We start from the raw sequence: 22027 nt of genomic DNA on the forward strand, positions 1-22027 counted from the left end.
ATGTGTAATCCTAGCATTTGGGAGGTGAGTTAAAGACTAGCCTGGCCTACAGAATGAGACCTAGTCTAAAAAAAAAAAAAATAGTTTCACATCTTATATAAACAACATGTAAAACTCATACCAAGAATCTAATCATCAAAGGACATAAAGTAAGCCTAGGGCATTTTCTGTCTCACTAGTAAGAAAAGGATACAACAAAAAGAAAGGTCATTACAGCCTTCCACATCTGAACTTTAAATAACATTTGTTTGTTGTGTGTGTGTGTGTGTGTGTGTGTGTGTGTGTGTGTGTATGTGTATACATGTGGAGGCTAGAGATCAACCTTGGGTGTCTACTCTCTCTCTCCACCTCATTTTTGAGACAGGCTAGCTCACTAAGCCAGAGCTCACCAGGTGGCTAGACTGGCTGGCCAGCAAGCATCAGCAGCCACACACTACTACCAAGCCCAGATTAAGTACTAGGGATCTAGACTCAGGTCCTTGTATTCATGCAGCAGGCACTTGGCTAACTGAGCCATCCTTCAGCCCAAGAACTATTTTTATGACAACAAAATTATTAGGTATATCTCCTAGGTGGAATATTTCACAGCTTGTAATAGGCAATATCACCTATTTATAGAAGAAATATGTCTTTATGAGGTTAAGAAGGTATTTTATATGGTAACTTCAAAGTAAGAACCACAAATTTATTCACAGTGGAGTAGAAAAGAAGAACATCCCAAATGTTAAGGATAATTTAAATGTTTTCTCTTAGTTTTGTTTGCATGTCTGCATTCCCCAGTCTTTTTGCTGTGGCTCTTGAATAACACTAACTTTATAATAATAATAAAATATTCCCTAAAAAATTATGCTAAGCCATGTCTGGTAGCACAGCTACTTGGGGAATCTGAAGCTGGAAAAAAAAAAAAAATCACAGCTTGGGCTACCAAATGAACTCAAGGCCAGCTGGAGCAACTTAGTGAGACCCTGTCTCAGAAGAAAAAGGAGGAGGAGGTCTAGGGCTGGAGCTCTGCAGTAGAGTGCCTGCCTGGCTTGTGAGGCCCAAGATTTAAACCTCAGAGCTGCCCCACAAAAAAAAAAAAAAAAAAAAAGGCCAAACAGGGTGTGATGCTACCAGCTTACAGTCTCATCACCCAGGAAGCTAAGGCAGGAGGGTCAGGGGGTTTGTTATGTTTTTAAGAAAGATTCGGGGGGAGGTCAAAACTGGGGTTCTCTGTGTAGCCCTGGCTGTCCTGGAACTCGCTTTGTAGACCACACTGGCCTGGATCTCACAGAGATCTGCCTGCCTCTGCCTCCCAAGTGCTTGGATTGCAGGCGTGGCCACCACGCCCAGCAAGAATGATTTATTTTCCTTACTTTAAAATTGTGTGTATGTGTATGCATCTGTGTGCATAACTGTAGGTTCCCATGGAGGCTAGAAGGATCAGCTCCCCTGGAGCTGGAGCTATAGTAACTGACAGCTCTGAGCCCAAACATGGCTACTGGAAACTGAATTTGGATCCTATGGGAGAGTAGTATCTTTTCTTACCTGCTGACCATCTCTCTACCCCCTAGTTCAGGAGTTTGAGGCCAGGCTACACAGACCTTAACTCAAAACAATTATGTCACAAGATGACATCTGTGTAGTGTACCAGTCCCTAACTTGAGATCATCATCTCACCCAGCCTCCCAGATGCTAAGTTATAGTGTGGGATTATTTAATTGAAATCATTTAGATTTTTGTATAAAAATTCGTAAATAGCTGGAGATAGTAGTTCATGTCTGTAATCTCAATACTTAGAGGCAGAGGCATGAGGTTCACAAGTTCAAGGTCAGCCTCAGCTACTTAGTACACTCCTAGTGGCCAGGACTATATAGTGAGACTCCGTCTCAAAATGCCCAACTCACAGAAAAGAATGAGGCAGAAGGGAGAAGTTTTCTTTCCTGGACGGCAGCTCTTCTAACAGAGCCAACTTTCAAATTATTCTCCTTTTCTGGAATTCCATTGTTTAGTCATGCTCCCGTATTTGGGGGTTCCTCACTGTCTTTTTTGGTGTCTCCTCCCCCTTTCCCAGGGTCTCGGAAACAGCCTGCCTGAGGGGACCAAAGGTCCCTTCAGACTCACAGACTTGTCAGACCCCGGCAGCCCCAGGCCCAGCACCCGGCACCTCTTGTGCCCTCCTTCTGCCCCTCCAGCTTCATGCCTGATTTTGTTATGCACTCATGCAGGAGAGTCCAGAAGCTTATGTACACAACAGGCCTCTACAGTTTGGACCCAGCTTACAAAACTGACACACTGCCAGCTATCTGATCTGGCCCTTCCCCTTTCTGAACCCCAGGTTCCTCATCTCAGATAAAGGAGAACTTTTACTTGCTGGAACATGGTTGCTTTTGTCTTATGGTGGCTCCCCTGACTTTATTCTCATTCTTCATGATGCTCCTCTCCAGGCTTAATTCTATTTATTTACTTTTTTAGATTTGTTGATTTATGTGCATGTTGTGTGCGTATTTATTCCTACCACGTGGTAACATGAGCCCACAGATTTCAGAAGAGGATGTTGGAACTCATGGAACTGGTGGGTCAGGTAGTTGTGAGCCTCCTGCTGTAAGTTCTGGGAACCAAACCTGGGTCCTCTGCAAGAACAGCAAGCAGTCCTAACCACAGAGCCACCTCTCCGTTCCCTGTACGTGTTTGGAAGGGATGCTTCTTTTTCCTTTTTTTTTTTTTTTTTTCCAAATTACTTCGATTTAATCTTCTTGATTCCCAGTAGCCTGCCCCTGTACCAACATCTTCTTATCTTAGTTCCTCTGTTCACCTGACTCTCCATGCCCCACAAGCTCTAGCAATGTGATTATAGTCTGTCTACTGGACTCTAGGAATGGCTGTGACATTGGGCCGCATGTGGTACTACTGAGCTAAGTCCGAGATGCCCTTTTCTGTCGTGACCACATCAGGCTTCAGCTGGATAAAATCCTCACATGCCTGCAGGATTGGGTGAAATCCTCCTCTCATGGAATCTCAGTTTCCTTTCAGCCCTTCTCTTCAAATTGCAGTCTTGGCGGCACCTAGGGCAATGTTGTACTCCAAAGAGGAGCACCACCTCATGGCTCGTGTAGTAACAGAGCTAATGATTGTGGCCAGCAGCGTATCACGGTTTTTGACATCAACAAAGGTACCAACTTTCTCCAGAGTGCTGGTCATATCATCCAGTGCCATGTGGTAAGCACAGGTCCCCACCTGCTCCAGGAGCTGTTCAGCCAGAGATAGCATTTCTCCTGTAAGAATAGTGCTGATGTAGTCCCATCTCCAACCTCTTCATCTTGGGTCCTTTCTTTCTTTTTTTAGGTTTGTTTGTTTTTTTGTTTTTCTTGTTTTTTGTTTTTGTTTTTGTTGTTTTTGTTTTTTTAACAGGGTTTCCCTGTAATAGCCCTGGCTGCCCTGGAACTCACTCTTTAGACCAGGCTAGCCTCAAAGTCAGAGAGATTCGCTTGCCTCTGCCTCTGAGTACTGGGATTAAAAACACGTACGCCACGTACGGCCTGGGAGTCCTGCTAATCTCAGTCATGGGCTTGGCTGCAGGATGCTGGACTTGCATCTCTTGAAGAATGGCATTGCCATCACTGGTCATCATGATGCCTCCCATTTGTTCCAAAAGCATCTTCATCAGAGATTTAGGTCCCCAAATGTCCAGATGATGTTGACAGTTGTCTTAACAGTATTGATGTTTCTGGATTGAACTTTCCTTCAGGATTTACATTTTGTATTCTGACTGAGCACAAGCACTGGACAGGGCCCATCATGGCATGGTTGCCTCTTCTTCCTTTTAAGACCAAGCAAGCCAAGCTTGGTGATACACTCCTATAATCCCAGCACTCAGGGAGAAGAGGCAGAGGCAGGCAAATCTCTGTTAGTTCAAGGCCAGTCTGGTCTGGACAGCCAAGGCTACACAGAGAAACCCTTGTCTCTAAAAATCCCTGAAAAAAAAGATTAAAAAAAAAGTCCTGATAAACACCTTTTAATGTAATGTATCGTTTTCTTTCTTATGTTCTGCCTGTACCACCTTGAAGCCTAATTATAGCCTCAAGACTTGTCTTAGTCACTGTTTTCTATTGCTGAGAAAAGATACCAAGACCAAGGCAATTGCTGATAAAGGAGAGCATATAATTAGGGGCTTTCTTAGAGGTTCAGAGGTTTAGTCCATTATCACCGTGGTATCAGGAGCATGGTGGCCTGCAGGTGGCCACTGATGCAGTACCTGAGAGCTGCACCCTGATGCACAGGCAGAGAGGCCCTGGGCTTGGCTTGACTTTTGAAACCTCAAAGCCTAGCCCCAGTGACACGCTTCCTCCAACAAGGCCACACCTCCTAATCCTTCTAGTTCTTCTCAAATAGTGCTGCTCTCTGATGATTTAACATTCAAATATATGAGCCTATGGGTCCATTCTTATTTAAACCACCTCAAGGCTCTTTCTCTCAATAAACCTTATTTCTGAAAAGAATTTAGAGTCAGGGTTTTGTCTCAGACAAGAATTTGTCTCAGGGTTTCATTGCTGTGAAGAGACACCACGATCGTAGCAATTCTTTCCCCCTCCCAGGCAGGGTTTCTCTGTGCAGCCTTGGCTGTCCTGGACTCACTTTGTAGACCAGGCTGGCCTTGAACTCACAGATCTGCCCGCTTCTGCCTCCCTGAGTGATGAGAGTACAGTCATACGCCACTGCACCCATCTCAAAACACAAGTTTTAATTTAAATTTTATTATGTGCACGCATACATGTGCACAAGTGTGCACACATTCCACAACACACTTGTTTGAAGGTCAACTAGGAGAGCTGGTTCTCTTCTGCTACCATATGGGTCCCAGGGATCAAACTCAAGCTGTCAGATTTGGTGGCCAGCTCCTTTACTCCCTGAGCCTTTTTACTGCCCCCAGACACAGGTTTGTGACAGGGTGGGGAGTGAGGGCAAATGAACTTGTTTGTGCAAAGTATGTCGCTCCCATTAGGTTCTTCACTGAAACGTCTTCCCAGAGTTATGTTTAATGATATGCCATGAACTTTATCAAAGGTTGCAATGAGAGGAGCTGGAAAGATGGCTCAGTGATTAAGAGCACTTACTGCTCTTGCTGGGAACCAGAGGTGTGGTTCCCAGCACTCACACAGGGTGAGTTCCAGGGAATCAGTTTCTCTGTTCTGGCCCCCTCGGGCACCTGCATGCAAAGGGTGCATATAAACTCACAAAGGGCGCCTATACACATAAATAAATAAAAGAATGGTGTGTGTGTGAGAGAGAGAGACTCACTAGGTAGCTGTGGCTGGCCTGAGACCCTCCATGTAGACCAGGCTCACCTTCAGCTCACAGAGATACGCCTGCCTACTGTTTTCTCCAGCGCTGGGGTTAAAGAATCTTTAAGAAAGGCAGAGGAGCAGCCAAAACCTGAATTTTGGTCCTCATCATTAAGCAACATTAGGCATCATTAAGCTCTTAAATCCCTCGCCCTACGAACCCAGAACTCAGTGCAGCTGGGCTGGCCGGCCGGTGAACTTCAGGGTTCTGCCTGCCTCTGCAACCCTCCCCTAAGGCTGGGGTCACAGCGACGCCAGCTTTCTAGATGGGTTTCTGGGGCTCTGGACACAGCTTCTTGTGCTTGTGTGGTAGGCCCTTCACCAGCTTTCGAGGAAGGACTTCACTCTGTAGCCCAAACTGACATGGAACTCACTTTATAGCCCAGGCTGGCCTCCCTCAGCCGCCTGAAAGCTAGGTCCACAAATGTGAACCACCACGCCCAGTTTCTCTGTCGGTCTGCCTGCCTGTGATTTTAGGTAAGGTTACCCTGTGTTGCACAGGCTGCCCCAGACTTCTGAGTTCAAGTGATACGTGTCAGCCTCCTTAATGGCTGGGGCTGCAGGCCTCTACCACCTAACCTGCCTTGGAGGGCATTTGAAAACAGAGTCACTACCTCAAAACTAAACAAAAGAAAAACCGAGATAATCGGGCCCCAGCCTCAGCCTCAGCTGTTTCTCTCTAGGTTGCATATGTGGAAATCAATATGTTCAACCTTTGAGACCCAACTCCAGCCCGGTCTTTAAGCTCAGATTAGACCAACTCGAATCAAAGGAGAAGTAAGGGGTACCAGGTGTCCTGTAACTGCCATTTAGAGGACTTCAGCCAGACTGTTTCTCATCTAGCACCTGCAAGCTCACGTGCTCCTTGACTAAGGCAATATTAAGTAACATCAGATTAGGGTACTTGCAAAATTTGTGTCACAGAGAGACCTTTTGTCAGCATGTTTTATAGGCAGACGTTGAGTGGGGAAAGCTCTGCTTGTGCCAGGCAGCTGCCGGGCTCCATCCATCTTGTTGGCATCTGGGGCACTTAGCTCCTCAATCTGTTTTCACGGGGGGTTGTAGGGCAGCCTGTGTGGGCCCTCAGAGCAGTAGCGTTCACGGTAGGGAAGATGCAGGCATTGAGGTGCACAAAGCACTGAATGCTGTCCCCAGGTCCACCTGCACCCTCGCACTCAAGCACCCTCACCTGCAGGGCTGTGTGTTGGTATGTGCTGCAGCAGTCTTCAAAGTTATTCATGAGGGACAACGTCTGCCCATCTGCCTTGTAGATCTCAGCTGTCACACAGTGGCGCTCCTTGCCTGGCAGGGGCAGCAGCCCCGGGGTATTGTGTGTTCGCCCTTGATCACCAGTGGGAAGAATTCAACTGTGCATCCCATGCCTCAGAAGGCCATCAAGCCCTGTGAATGGTCCAGCATGACTTTGTGGTTGGGCTGGACTCACTTCAGGCTGCCATCCATGAAGATGTGGGTCATCTGGCTGCAGACACTTTTCTGATTGTGTTTTGAACAACACACACAGATATTTCAGGAAGCATCTTGTCCCTGCTGGAGCCATCCATACCACAAGAAGTGAGCAGTGGCTCTGCTTGGGTCAGGGCTTCTGTCTGCATCGCCCACCATAGCCATTGCATCCACTGTGTGGCCCTCACCTGGTGGTTTTTCCCTTGCTTTTATTTTCTGTTTGTGGCTGTTTGGCTTGTGTGCATGTCTGTGCACCACAGGCATGCAAGTGTCCACTGAGACCAGAAGAAGGCATCAAATCCCCCTGGAACTGAAGTTACAGCTGGTTGCGAGTGTCCACATGGGTGCTAGGAATTGAACCTGGGTCTCTGGAAGAGCTTCCAGGGCTTTTAACCACTAAAGGCGTTTCTCCATTCCCATGGGACTACTTCAAGAACCATCCTCAGCCTTGAGAATAACGTCTGCACTGGTTTACAGCCTCTCCCAGCCTGCTGCCAACCTACTTTGCAGCTTTCCTGTATCCTTTCCCCTTCCCTCCACACACCCAGGGCTCCAGTTAAGCTGAAGTTCTCACTTCTAAGCAGGCCAGCTGCTCACACCTCTGTGTCTTGTTGTTCCTTTGTCTGGGATGTCATCTTCTGCCCAGCAACTTCCTGTCTCGCCCTCCCCAAAGCTCCTCTTGGCCCTCTGAGCTGCTGTTGGCTCACTCTCTGCCCCAGGTCCCTGGAAGCTTGTTCACACTCTTCTGTGCCTGCTCATATTGCCTGCATTCCCACTGCCTGTCCATCATCTCCCTGTCACAGGAGCCTGAGTCCCCTGTACCTCTGGAAACAGCTGTGGCACAAGGGAGCAAAAGTGTGACTGAGGAAGTAGAGCAGGTAGATGGTGTCAGGGGTACCCAGAGTGCATCCTACCACAGGCCAGTTGTGCCTGCTTCTCTCTGTTGAGCCTGGAGCCCCAGGCCAGGAAGTGATCACACCTGCTGAGTTGGCTTTCTGGGATCCCACTGTGGCACAACCTCATCCCTCTGCTCTCACAGAGGGATCTGGGACCCAGGGGAAACACTTGGGTGGCAGGTATACCCCTTCTAGGGCCAAGCAAGATCCAATAGACTCTTGCCTAATTAGTCACAGTGTTGGGATGGCTTCTAGTAAGAATTGGTCAGTGGCTGGAACTTATTCTCCCTCTTGCTGGGGAAACCGGTTTCCTCCAAATCCCACAAAGGAGGCTTGATTTGGCCCCAGTGACATGGGAGGTAGCTGTCACATTCCCTCAGAGCATAAACGAGATGAGACCTGGTGGTTCATGCCTGATGCTCCAGCATTTGTAAGGAAGACACAGGAAGGTCAGATGCTCATGCTCAAACCAAGAGTGAGCTGGAGACCAGACTGGGATCCATGAGATTCTGCCTTAAAAGGAAACAAAAATGGGCTGGAGAGACGGCCCAGCAGTTGAGTGCTTGCTGGTCTTGCAGAGAACGTGAGTTCTGTTCCCAGCATCCATGCTAGGCCACTCGTGAACCTCTGTAACTTTAGCTCCACAGGATCCGATGCCGCCTTCTGGTTTCTGAGGGCACTAAATTCATGTGCACAACACATATTTACATGTAATTAAAAATCTTAAGTACAAAATAATAAAAAATAAAACGGCAAAGCCTGATGCGGTACTGCACACTGTAATCCTGGCACTTAGAGGCAAGTGGATCTCTGAGTTCAAGGCCAGCCTGGTCTACCAATCGAGTCCAGGATAGCCAAGGCTTCACAGAGCAACCCTGTCTTGAAAAACCTAAATAAGGAGCTGGAGAGATGGCTCAGAGATTAAGAGCACTGGCTGCTCTTCCAAAAGTCCTGAGTTCAATTCCCAGCAACCACATGGAGGCTTGCAATCATCTATAATGACATCTGGTGCCCTTTTCTGGCAGGCAGGTGTACATGCAGACAGAACACTGTATATGTAATAAATATTTAAAAAAGAAGAAAAACCTAAATAAATAAAGAACTGTGTAGGGGTGGTACTGGGAACAGTAGCTGCCTGTACAAAGGCTGCGTACACTCAGCAAGGCGTCACATCTTTGTGAGCCTTGGTGTCCTCCGTAGTTGGCACAGTACTACTTACCCCACAGCAGGCAGTGTGCAGGAACAGTGTCTATGGCAGAGGGCCCAGCTCCATACCTGGCCTCTTTGATAGGGAATAATAAACTCTTAAAGCAGCCGGGCGTAGTGGCGCACACCTGTAATCCCAGCACCCGGGGAGGCAGAAGCAGGTGGATTGCTGTGAGTTCAAGGCCAGCCTGGTCTACAAATCCAGTCCAAGACAGCTAATGCTACATAGAGAAATCCTGTCTTGAAAAAAAACAAAAAACCAAACAACAATAAACCTCTCACAGCTATTCCTTGGGAATGGAGAAACCAGGTCCTGTCAGTCCTTAGGCACACGGTGCCTACCTTTCTCCTCTCACGCTTCTACCCAGTTCGGGGGCCTTGGATCTCACCTCCTCCACAAAACTCTTGTGTGTTCCTGGAACTCTCTGCCCGTACCACCTACTATACTTATGGACATACCTAATGAATATGGAAGTAAGTGGTTTGTAAGCAAGGCTGCCATGTTTGGCTGCACAAAATGGGCTCTGCCAGAGAGAAGGAAGTGCAATTCCACACAGACTGAACTGGGACAGGGGTCCCACTGAATTATGTAACAAAGGAGGACTGCCTCCAAGTCAAATGGCCGAGTTTGCGTCTTGGCTTAACCGCTTAGACCAAACAAGCTGTGTAACTTCCTAAGCCTCCGTTCCCTTATCTGTGAAGGATGGGATGTTGTTGGAACTCCACCAAAGCCTCAGACAAGGTCAGAGCAGCAGTTGGTACCTGGCTAATATTTACCGAGTGCTTAATTTTATTATTATTGTTGGAGTTAGCACCTTTGTTTGATGTGTATTTATTTGTTTGTTTCTGAGAAGATATGAGCAGCCCGGGGACAATGAGTCACTATTGTCCCTGCACCTAGTAGCGGGCAGAGAGCCTGATGTCATTCCCTCAGGCTCTTCATCTTTCTGTTTATCCAAATATACTCTTATTAGTCAGACCTTTCTTTATTTACAAGTGACAAAACTCCAACACAACCTAGCTTAAGCTAACTGAAGCCCTAATAAAGGCTGACATTACTGGGGAGTCTATATCCGGGAGGTCATGTGGCTTCTGGTGTGGCTGGATCCAGGACTCTGTGTGTTTCTCCACCCCCTACACTGCTCCTGAATTGGCTTCCATCTCAGGGATTCTCCCATATGGCAGGAAAGCAGGTCACTGGGTGCCTGTGTTTTCTTTATTTGCTCTCCCTGCTTCCTTCTCTTTTTCTCTCCCTTCTTCCCTTTTCTTTCCTTTCTGTGTGTCAGAGACAGGGCCTGATGTTGCTGATGCTATCTTGAGCTTGATATCCAGCCAAGGGTGACCCTGAACTCCTGATTATGCTACCTCCACCCCCACCGAGAGTGCTGGGAGTACCGGCTGCACCATTATGCTGAACTCCAATTGTTGAGACAAGTCTCCAGCAACTCATTCAGGCTGTCCTTGAGCTTCCTAAGTAGCTGAGGCTGTCCTTGAACCTTTACCTTTCTTGCCTCTACTTCTCAAGGGCTGGGAACTTGGGCTCATACAACCATGTCGGACCCCATCAAGCAATTTTAGGGAAGGCCTGAGTGACCTAGGTTTAGTCACATGGCCATTTTTTTCTTTTGGACTAATAATTATGATTGGCCAACCTGAGGCTACAATGTCCCCCCTAGTTTAACAATCACATTCCCACACGAAGAGATGCTACCCTTCTACCTTTGTTTTTGGAAGACAGGGTCTCACTATATAACCCAAGCAAGCTTCAAACCTGCAGCTCTCCTGCCTCAGCCTTCTGAATGCTTGATTACAGGCTCTTGCCTCTGCAAACAGCTCATTTCTCTTCGTGGCTCAGTTCATAGGTCATTTCCTCCTGAAACTGTCTCCTCTCCTTTCGAGTACCAAAGTGCCAACATCCTCTGGCTCTAACCCTAGTCTGGGGAGAACTCACAGGGAGGAGAGTTCATCCTTGGGCTCCAGCACAATGTTGGTAATCCACCCTGCGTTTGTTTTGTTATCTGCTGAGATTCTGTGGGTAGAACTTTGTGGGCTGTGTGGCTGGAACTCTGCATAGGCCAGGTGGCACCATGGCTCGGGCCTGTAATCCCGGAAGGTTGAAGGCAAAAGCGAGAGAACAGCAACAAGTTTAGAGCCAGCCAGAACCCCTGCCTGTCTCAAAACAAGACCCCAGTGGATCAGTGCTTCTCAACCTTCCCAATGCTGCAACCCTTTAACACAGTTCCTCATGTTGTGGTGACCCCCTACCACAAAATTATTTTCATTGCTGCTTCAGAACTGTAACTTTGCTAGTTATGAATCGCAATGAAAATATCTGATATATAGGATTTCTGATAAGTGACCCCTTGGAAAAGGTCATTCTCCCCCCAAAAGGACAGTGACCCACAGGCTGAGGGCCACTGCAGTAAAGTTACCTTCCCCCAGAGGGTGTGCCAGAAATGGGCATGAGAGCTCCAGTCTGGGCTTAGATAAGATACAGGCACATCTGAGACAAGGCTGGTTACTTTTTTGGGAGGCCATGGCCAGCCGGCTTTAGGTTCTCTTCAGTGATAGACACAAGTGAACTATTTGGCCTTGGCTGCTGCTGCCTGCCATCCACCGCTGAAGTGACATCCCAGTGATAGCCAGCATTGTGAAAACATCTGATGGAACAGGTCCTTGGTGGCCCTGTGCAGTAGCTCAGAATGCAATCCTGACTCAAGAATCCCAGGTCCTACCCTCCTGTCACCAAAATCCTCAGAAAGAAGTGCTCAAAAATAAATTTCATGGGTGAGTGGCCACAAGAAGAGAGCCACAAAGCAGGCCCTTCTGAACCCTTTTCACCAATCCAAGTCCTTCCTACCCCACAAATAAGATACTCAAAAACTGTGGGTTTGTTTGTTTTTATAATTTTTTAAAAAACAAAACAAAACACAGCAGTCACTTTATTCTTAAGTCTGTACTATACAAAACCACAAGGAAGAAGTCCTTGAGAGAGGTGTTGAGGAGACGGTAAGGGGGACAGGGGGCGACCGGGAACAAGCCCGCTCATCTGGGGCGCCAGGCAGACACTAGGTCCAGGCTAGCACAGTAAGGCCATGCATGCTGGCTGCACAAGTCTCAGCGAGTGGCCTGACAGTGTTCCAGCCCTGAGACTGTGGTCGTTTGCTGGGCAGCCTCCGGCCGAGGCTTCCAAGGCCCGGGAGGTGGCCAGCAGCAGGTGAGGCTACCCATCTAAGAGCTTCAGGATGCTCTCCCGCTCCTTCAGCGTCTTCCAGGCCTGGTCCTTCTCCTTCTTCGTGGGGGTGCGCTTCTTCTGCCGGGCAGCCATGATCTTTCGGAAGGCATCCATGACCTCATTGTCTGCCATTCGGACCCGCTGCCTCAGCTCCTGCCGGCTCACCTCCTCCTTTGCTAACCTGTGGGGACCACGGGTCATGGTTATCCCATCTCCAGTTTGTCCCCTCTCTTTTCCAGTCTAAACCTCCTCACAATCCCCAGCGGGGGCTGGTGCTTCTTGGCCTGTTTCATTCACGGCCATTGTGCATAGAAGCAGAGCCACATTGACCTGGGTCTGTAAGGCATTAATTAAGTGCTCTAATTAAGTTAAATTAACACTGCTTATAGTGGGAACACAGGGAAGTCTCCACCTTCCTTTCAATTTTGCTGTGAACTTAAAACTACTCTTAAATTTTTTTTTTTTTTTTTTTTAGATAGTCTCACAATGTAGCCCAGGATGACCTAGAAATTACTCTATAGCCTTGGCTGGCCCTGAACTTGAGGTGATCCTCTTGCCTTTGCCTCTCAAGTGCTAAAATTCTAGGTGAGAACCACTATCCCTATCTTAAAAAATAAAACCTAGAAGCCAGGCATGGTGGTGCACGCCTTTAATCCCAGCACTTCGGAGGCAGAGGGAAGCAGATCTTTTTGGGCCTTTCAACAAGGCTCTACTTGGTTCCACTTGATTGGTTTTTATCCCTCATCTGGTAAAAGGAGAAAACTCAACCCACTGCCTGGGTTGTCTCTCAGATAAGAAGTGCAAAAGACACGTGGGCCCTAAGCACACACTGGCTTCTTTATACTCAAATGCCCTTAAAGCTCAGCAACAGCCTGCCTCTCCTTTGACTGTTGTGTCTCCTTCAACCACCTAAGAGAACACCAGTCTTTTCTTCCTTATTCCCAGCCCCAGAACCATGTAACAGAGACTACAGAGCTGGCCAGGTCAATAAGTGAGCCCTGCTCTGTCAGGGCTCTGCGAGGAGCAAGGAGCTTTGCTTGAGCTCTAACAGAAGGGAAACTCCTAACATTCTTCACATCACTTCTATCCTTGTCATCAGTGTGGGGAGTCGAATGTGGGTTGATATCAAATGAACTGGACTGTGACTGGTTGTCTACATCAGTGTGAGGTGACCAGCCAATCAAAATCACAGCTGCCAACACATTAGCGATTCCTCATGAATGGAAAGCATACTGGCACTTATTATTTACTTTCTCCATGGCTTTTTGTGTATATTATGTGTGTAAATGTTCATGTTGCACGTGTGGATGGATGTACACGGGAGGTCAGAGGCTGAGACTGGCTGCCTCTCATGCTTCAGCTTATTTATTTTTACCTTATCTTACTCACTCATTAGGGGGTCCCACATGCTAAGTTGTGTGTGTGGAGACCAGAGGACAATTTGCAGGAGTTGATTTTCTTTCTCAGTCATCAGGGTTCTAGGAATTGAACTCAGGGGGCTGGCCTTGGTGGCAAGAGCCTTTACCTGCTGAGCCATCTTGCTGGCCCTCTGCCTTCTCTTTTGAGACAGCATCTCTCAATGGGATCTTACTCAGCTAGGCTGTCTAGTCAGCAAGCTCCAAGGATCCACCTGCCCCTGCATCCATCCAAGTACTGGGGTAAGAGAATGTACTCCGCTGTGGCCAGCTCTTATGTGGGTGCTGAAAACTGAACTCAAGAGGTCAGGCTGAGTGGCAAGCATTTTCCTCACTGAGCTATCTTCCCAATGCCTCTGTGGTATTTTGATTAAATAATACCATCAAGAGAAACAAAGCAGGCCTGGAGAGATGGCTCAGAGGGTAAGAACACTGGCTCCTCTTCCAGAGGTCCTGAGTTCAACTCCCAGCAACCACATGGTGGTTCACAACCATCTCTAATGGGATCTGGTGCCCTCTTCTGCTGTGCAGGTGTACATGCAGACAGAACATGTATAATAAATAAATAAAAACAAAGCACACGTAAAAGACAAAAACAAAACTAAAACCAAATGCAACACGACACTGTGAATATTGCTAAACTATACTTAATAATGGCGTCGGGGCCAGAGAGGTGACTCAGTGCTTAAAAGTGTGTATTAGTCTTACAGAGGACTGAAATTCAGTCCCTAGCACCCACGCTGGGCAGCTAGCAAACATCTGTAACTCCAGCTGCAGGGCATTGATGCCACGGGCACCTGTATTCACATGCACCCACACGTACATGATTAAAATGAAATAAATCTAAAAACGGAATCAAATCTATGCACTTGTCAGCTGTGGGCGCTAGAGCCCTGCCCCTGGACTTAGCATCCATCTGAGATACAACCTGGGGGGGGGGGCCTGGCACAGGCTCACTTACCTCAGCAGGTCATGCTTCTTGGTGCGGTTGTGTGCACTGAGCGCCTTCAGCTCAGCCTGCCGTTTGCGCAGCTCAGCAAGGACCTCATCCTCTGAGTCCTCAGCAGGCCGGTCCTCGGACTCCAGGAGGCCCTGGGCAATCAGCTCCTCCTTGATGCGGCTCTCCAGGGACTTGGTATGTGGCACACTGTAGGCAAGGTTGGCAGCTGAGCTCTGAGGGCTGGCTGGAGAGGTCCCTCAGAGGATCCTGAAGCTGGCTCTCTCCTTGTGACCCCACTAGAGCCACACATACGTTCCAGGCCTTGTTAGGTCTGAGTTTACGATATATATTCCCAAGATTTTTTAAACTACATTTTAACTCTTAAATATATATTTTGAGTACAAATAGGATCACTCCTTTCCCCCATCTGGTATTCTACTGTTTTTGTTCTTTCATGTTAAATATTTCTGTAACAACAGTTCCAAGCTATTTCATATGTAGTTTGGGCACTTGGCCAGCCATCTCTTCAGGTGAGCACTTAGGTGATCTCCAGGAGTGGGAGCTGGGGTGATCAAGCCTGGACCAAGCCTCTGTCCAGAAACAAGGCCGGCACTCCCATGTGAGACTTCCGTGTTTGGCCAAATGGTTCTCAGCCTTTCTGCTAACAAAGAAATGTCTCCCCATGAGGAGGCTGAGAGAGGCTGACATCCAACCTAGAGAGCAGATGGCGTTATCACTCACCTGAAGGGCTTGTTCTGATTTCGGGGAGAGGTGCTTGCTCCATCAGCCCCTGATTCTTTTCCAGACATGTCAGGAATAGGAGAGTCCTCCATAGGGGAAATAATGTTTTCCTAAAGACCAGAGATGGGTTAGAAGAGAGCTGTAGCATTCTCACTTTTCTGCTCCTCTGACACCCAAAGATAGTCTTCACAGGCTACGTAGAAATAGCCTGTCGTCCTTTCCATCCCACTCATGTTAAGAAGCTACCTCCAAAGCTCTGATCATCTAGAAATTCTTTTTTTGGGGAGAGGCAAATATATAAAAAGAAGGGGACACAAGTGTAACGGTGACAGACTAGCCCAGATTTGTTAAACCTCTTGCAAGGCACCTGGCGCTGCGGGAATTATGGCAGGGACTGGGCGATATCCCAACTCTGCCCTTTCTTCCACAGCAGCTGAGCTACACTACATTTCCCAGGCTTCCCTGCAGTCAGATGGACTCATGGGACACATTCTCCAGTGGAAAGTGATCTAAAGACTTAAGAGTCACAGCCACACCCAGAAAGCCTCCTTCACATACTCCTTACTCAACTTCTGAGGGTCTGGCACAGTAGTCCAGAGTACCCGATCAGGATGAAAAGCCACATGAGCTGGGAAGAAATGAGCTGGAGTCTCTGCTACGCTAAGCTAGACTTCCCCTTGCCTCAGTCTACTCCAGACTGTTCTCTGAGAAAAAAACGACTGTGTAACTGAGGCTAGGCTCAAGGACATAAAAGGGTGTCTCTAAGGTCAGGCAGGACATAAAGATGCCCCAAGTGAGGGTTTGAGCCCTACCTTTACAGGTAGGTGGTCTTAAGAAAAACTTCCCTTTTCTGAACCTCAATTTCCTCACATGTAACATGGAGCTAACATAGCATGTGCCTCCAGTGAAAGGCACGGAATCCCCCTTAACCAATGTTCATCGTCTATGGAAGCCAAGTATGGTGGCATACATCTGTTGTCCCAGTACTTGGGAGGCTGAGATAGGAGAATGACTATAAGTTCTAGCCCACAGCTTGACTCTTCAAAAAGCAAAACAAGAAAACACTAGTATTCTTGTGTGTGTGTGTGTGAGTGTGTTTGTCTGCATGTGCTCACATGTTTTGGTTTTCTGAGATGGTTGGTCACATGTAGCCGGGTTGCATTTGCGCTCAAGAGCCTGCCTGTCTCCCAAGTGCTGCTGGGATCACAAGCATATGCCACCATGCCTAGCATGTGGTTCCTGGCTGAACTGAGTGCTTACCTCCACCAGGGCTTGTAGCAGGCGCTGCGTCAGGGCACCAAAGGGACACCCATCTTCTGGCTGCTCATGCTGGGCCTCAGACTTCTTCAGCAGGGCATCCACATCTGAAGTGGACAGGGAAAGGACAGCAGGAGGCGTGAAGCTGTGGGAACTCAGATCCCCAGAGCTGCTCTGGGGTGGACAGGGGCCAGACAGGCTTACCTTTTGTGTCCAATTCAGTCAGTGGTCCCATGAGGCCTTTCTTCTTGTCAGCCACAGCTGCTGCTCGGGCCCCGTCCTTCTGCTCCTCCAGCAGATCCTCCTGTGCCCAGCGCTGGGAGTAGTGTTTCCCCAGTGGAGGGATCTGCAGCAAAGAGGCCATTCAACTCTGGGAGGTGAACAGTGGCCAACTGAGCCTAGAGTGTGTGACTCTTGGCATGGGACAGTCAGTGGGCACTCCATTCAATCTGTTTCTTTCTTCGCTTACTTGTTGCCCAAGTCCCTAGCCCAAGGCTAAGGCTAGTGCCACAGAAGACAAAGAAGATAAAATCCCTACACTCACGCTCTGGTAAGAGAAACAGGTATATAAAGAATGAACACAGCTGGGCGTGGCGGTACACACCCACCATGTCAGCCAGCACTGAGACCCTACCTCGTCTCACACAAATAAACACCCAAAAAGACATTTAGAAGCTGATATGCAACAATCAAGATGTAAGGTGTAAGGCAGTCATGGTGGAGCACAGCGGAGGCAAAGGCAGGCAGATCTCTGTGTTTCGGGCCAGTCCCAGGGCAGCCAGTGCTGTTACACAGAGAACCCTGTCTGGGGAAAAACAACGAAAAGATGTAAAGCATAAAATACTCTGTCTATGAATCCCCTGGGTCAGAGGTGATTGTTCTAAAGAGAACCAGAGCCCAGAGCAGGGATGAGAAGGAACTATTTTTTGTGTATTGATTAAACTTACTACTGCCACAATGGATCGCCTTTCCTCCACTCTGGTTCTTTGAGATAGGGACTTGACACAGGGCACGCTGACCTCAGAGTCACAGTGGGATCACAGGTGGCCGCAGTACTTTTGGTCAGGAATGAAGCTGAGGCTTGTCCATGCTAAGCACTTGCTCTACCACTAGGCAATATCACTAATGACATCTCTGGCCTCAGATGAATGGTTTTCAAATTCAGGTAAGTGTAATTAAAGCAGCCAAAGGAACACGGAGGCACCAGGTGAGACTTGTTCTTGGAGAAAGGGCCTCAAATCAGTAAGTCCAGACCAGCCACAAACTTGCCTCGGCCGCCCAAGTACAACAGCTATGAGCTACCGGGCCCAGCTCACTCTGCTGGGAAATCTGGAAAGGCATCTTTGGTGGCAGGGCCTTGAAGAGTGAAGCGGTCTGTCAAGCTGAGAAGACCTTGTGTGTAGACTCTGGTGTGACAAAAGTGGGGAGGGAGACATGTCTGGTACAGGTGGAAAGGGGTGTGACCAAGGAAAACCGAAGAGGGGAACCGGGTTGTCACCAATCACCAAGGCACTTGGACTCCATCCCCTGGCTAACGGGAGTTAGGAGAGGCCTAGGAGCAGGGCAGTTTCATGAGCACACCTGGGGTGGCAGTTGCCCTGTGGTGGAGTCCCCGCCTCACACACCTGTCTCCTTTCCTTTATGGAGCATGTTTTATATTTCTTATAAATAAACTAACTTGCCAGGGACGTATCTCTGCTGGTAGAGAGTTTGCTTGGAACAAACAAAGCCCTGGGTTCATCTCAGGACTGCATGAACTGGGCATGGTGGCACCTACCTAGTAACCTACCTAGTAACCCCGGCACTAGGGAGTCAGAGGAAAGAAGATGAGAATTTCAGGGTCAGCATTACCTGTACAAAATTCAAGACTAGCCTGGGATAAATGAAATCCAGTCTCAAAACAAACAAACCAAAACAGAAAACCAACTTTTAAGCCAGGTGTAGTTACTAGCTTTGTGGTCCCAGATACCTGGGGACCCAGGGATCTGAGAATGGTTGAGTCCAAAGGTTCAAGGTCAGTCTGGGCACCATGACAAGTTCTAAAGAAATAGGAACTTAACTTTTATATGTTGAATAAAGAAACCTGCTCCTGAACTGTAAGAGCAGGGAGACTATTCAGAGGCTCTTTGGATAAGGTAAAGGGACAGGGTTGATGTCACTGACACACCCCTCGGCTGAGGTCAGGGAGACAAGGGAAACCTCCCTATTTGCAGGGGTAGTGGAGCAGGCAGGAGGCTGTGAAGAAAGGAAGTTAAGTGACACGAACTTTGCTGCCTAGGATTCTGAGGCACCTCTGAGCCCCTCTTGTTCTGACTGTTAAGGCTCAAAGTTTCTACCTTATAATGTTCAGCTTCATCTTCAGGGGGCTTCAGGAGCTCCTCCAGTGTTCGTACCTCCTCACTGGTGATGTCAGCACAATAGGGCTCCACAGAGGCCCAGAACCTGCGGGGAGAAGCAGATCCCGAGTGGGCGAGGTACTCCTCCAGCCTTAACCCTGGGCCTTCTAAGACCCCACCACAAGCCCCTACGCTCCCTCTAGCTCCCTTCTATGTGCTCAGGCTCAGGACCTGTTGGGAGCATCATTCTTGGGGATCCGAGGCACGTCGATTGGGTCATCAGTGAACTCATATTCTTGGATCTTGGGCTGAACGTTTTTGGATTTGGGTCGTCCTGGGCCAGGGCCTGGCCCATGTCCTGTCTTCCCTTCTAGTTTCTGCTTCTTGGGTTTCCCATGTTTTGGGGGAGCCCCAAGCTCATGGTCTCGACCCAGCTTCAGGAATCGTCGGTCACCCTTCTTATCTTGCCAGTCAGTAAGGATCTGAAACACACAGACAGTCCCTGAGAAGGGAAGAAGACACTTCTTTTCTGCTATGGAAAACCTGAAATCTAGAATTTGAGTTATTAAGTAAACTATTGATACTTCAAAGTCTAGTTCTTTCGCTGAGATTTTCTGACATAGATTTAACCATAGGTGTACATTCTGACTCACCTCCGTCACCCACGCTAGCCTTAGTTTGTTTGGCAGGAAGGTTAACAAAATCAAAATCAAAAAGGTTATGCCCCAGGGCATGGCAGTCCTAGGGAATATGCTGATGGTGGTTTTTGGTGATGGTCAACAAGGCCATCATGTCAAACATCAACCCGTTTGGGAGTTGTCTAAACAAACAACTGACTATATCAGTGTGTATCTCAGAAAGCTCCCAAGTGGACAGTGTCCATCTTCTGAGGTTCAGCTGCATGGCATCCCTGGCCCTTAGTCTCTGCACTGAGACCCAACTGTGCTGTCACAATTCCCACTTGTGTCTCTCTTCCCATCCATCCCCTGGCCCCAGCAGATGGCGTTAACCCCTAACTTGACACAATCTATCTCTGGTGATGTCCCCTCTGCTAGAGAATCACCTGGGTTTCAGCTTCCAGTACACGCAGTCGCCTGCTTGCAGAGGACAGCAGTGTCTCAAGCTCCAGCTGAAGGGTGTCCAGCTCCTCGATACCAATACCATCGTCCTCAGAGCGGGCCAGCACTGCCGTGTACCGGGGACAGACCTTCAGGTGGTCCACAGACTTGAAGTCGTGAAACTGCAATGGGCAGTCCTTCAGCTCACTCATGGCCCAGGAGATGGGACCCTGTAAATCAGAAAGGAGGAGGCCATTGGGTAGCACGGGAGAGAGGTCCAACAAAGAAACCAGGCTTCAAGACCCTAACAGATAAAGATAGTGGCAAAGCTGGTCACAGAACCCGGCTGTAACCAAGCCAGGGCTCATTTCACTGAACTATGTACATAACCTTACAAACAGGGGGCCTTTTTTCCATCTTTTTCTTTCTTTCCATTTTTTTTTCAAGACAGGGTTTCTCTGTGTAACAGCCCTAGGTGTCCTGGAACTTGCTCTGTTGACAGGCAGGCCTTGAACTGAAGCTGTACCTGCCTCAACCTCCAGAGTGCTGGGATTAAAGGCGGGCAGCATCGACACTGGGTTTTTCTTAGACAAAGAAAGAAACAGACTCTGAAAGAGTATGCCCACATGCCTAGACACCGCACTGCAATTTACTGTCCCTTTTTTGTTTAGGCAGGGTCTCAGGCATGCTACATTGGCACACCTTTTTAACATATTATTTATTTATTTATTTATTGGAGACAAAATCTCATTATGTAGCCTTGGCTGGCCTAGTACTCACTCACTATATAGACCAGGGTGGTGTCAAACTCATAGAGCTCTACCTGCCTCTACCTCCCCACCGGGGGTGGGGGGGTGGTCTCAAACTACCCATGTAGCCAAGGATTTGTTTCCACTTCCCAAGTGATGGAATTCCAGGCATGTACCACACCTAGTTTATACAGTGCTGAGGATCCAAGGCAGGGTTCTTGTGCATGCTAGGCACAGATTTTTCCAAACTGAGTTCTATCCAGCCTCCTTTCATGGATTTTTATTGAGAAAGACTCTCAATAAGTTGTCCAGGCAGGCCTTGAACTTATCATCCACCTGCTTCAGCCTCCCAAGTAACTAGGTTTACAAACCTGCATGATCAGGCCGGTCTCCTAGTTGCAATTTGAACCACAGTAGTCTGGAACCTGCAGCACTGAGGGAGAGATACCAGTGTGTCCTGTCTTCCCATGTTTTCCTACGTCGGGCTGTTTCAAGCAGTCTATCTTACAGGGTTCTCCCTGACTCTTCCTTGTCTCCCTTCATTCCACCTCTGCACCTTCTTTGTGTCCCTAGCTAGTTTGGAACACTGGCTGGTCAGGCAGACAGAACTAAGTTCCAGCCCATTTTCTTCTCTCATGTGCCCTTCTAAACATATTATTTAACCTGAATGTCAGGTTTCTTTTTTTTTTTTTTTCCAGGACAAAAGATGATGCCTCAGTCTATTTCCCCACTAAAAAGTATGAATCTGTAAAATGGGGGCATCGAGAGTACCTACCTCCCTGGAATGTTCTGAGGATTACGAGGTGATGCTCGTCAAATGCCCAGTTCAGTGCCTGGCACAGAAGTGGGACTGCTTAATGGCTGGCTCCACCTGTGTGTCGCCCCAAGATCCCGCCTCCAGGGTCCTCGTCCTCTAGGAAGCCCTAACACAGCCCCCACCTCTCCTACCTCCTCCCTGCGGCCTCCTACAGGCCCCGGGCCGCAGGAGGGGGCGGGGAGTTCAGGGCGAACGGAGAAACCGCCCCGGAACTGGCTATGGGCGGGCCCCCTGCAGTTGACGCGAGGGCGGGGACACAGCCAGCCCACAGTGGTCTGACGGGGTGGGGGGTCTAAGGCCACCTACGAACCTCCAGGAGGTGGAATGCTAGGCCAGAGGAGTCCCCTGAGAAGCAGCCCGGGGGTAGGGCGGGGCTCAGAGCCGAGATCTCAAGGGACTAGCTGTCCAGACGAGCCCTAGGGTTGCTAGGAGGAGGAGCCCGGAGAGGATAGTGAAGGACCACCGGAAGAAACGTCGGGCGTCTCCGGCTCGGTCTGTCCTAATTTGGTGCCCAACCTGAGGTCGGGCTGTACTATTGTCCCATGGGGGGAGGCTACAGCCACAGCGACAAGAAGCAAAGGCGCTGGCGAGA

General features: G+C 48.6%; 1 protein-coding gene and 1 pseudogene across 6 annotated transcripts; both read right to left on the minus strand.

The window, feature by feature from the left end:
• Nucleotides 1–6099: 6099 nt before the first annotated feature.
• On the minus strand, nucleotides 6100–6835 carry LOC110548930 (gamma-glutamylaminecyclotransferase-like; annotated as a pseudogene).
• Nucleotides 6836–11777: 4942 nt separating this feature from the next.
• Tada3 (transcriptional adaptor 3) lies at nucleotides 11778–21941 on the minus strand. Of its 6 annotated transcripts, XM_021637664.2 has the most exons (11): nucleotides 21746–21941; nucleotides 21394–21451; nucleotides 20990–21051; nucleotides 19875–20099; nucleotides 19043–19293; nucleotides 18812–18917; nucleotides 16680–16821; nucleotides 16479–16582; nucleotides 15219–15328; nucleotides 14499–14684; nucleotides 11778–12303 (listed from the first exon to the last, which is right to left on the minus strand). In XM_021637664.2, the coding sequence occupies exons 3-11, from the start codon at nucleotides 20993–20995 to the stop codon at nucleotides 12111–12113; spliced, it is 1323 nt and encodes a 440-aa protein (XP_021493339.1). In that variant the 5' UTR covers nucleotides 20996–21051; nucleotides 21394–21451; nucleotides 21746–21941; the 3' UTR covers nucleotides 11778–12110. The 6 variants fall into 6 exon arrangements, with proteins under 6 accessions (XP_021493339.1, XP_021493341.1, XP_021493338.1 ...); XM_021637666.2 differs by lacking the exon at nucleotides 21394–21451; XM_021637663.2 differs by having other exon boundaries at nucleotides 21394–21941.
• Between the last annotated feature and the right edge of the window lie 86 nt (nucleotides 21942–22027).

This window comes from Meriones unguiculatus, chromosome 5, assembly GCF_030254825.1.
Source record: "Meriones unguiculatus strain TT.TT164.6M chromosome 5, Bangor_MerUng_6.1, whole genome shotgun sequence".
NCBI lineage: Eukaryota > Metazoa > Chordata > Mammalia > Rodentia > Muridae > Meriones > Meriones unguiculatus.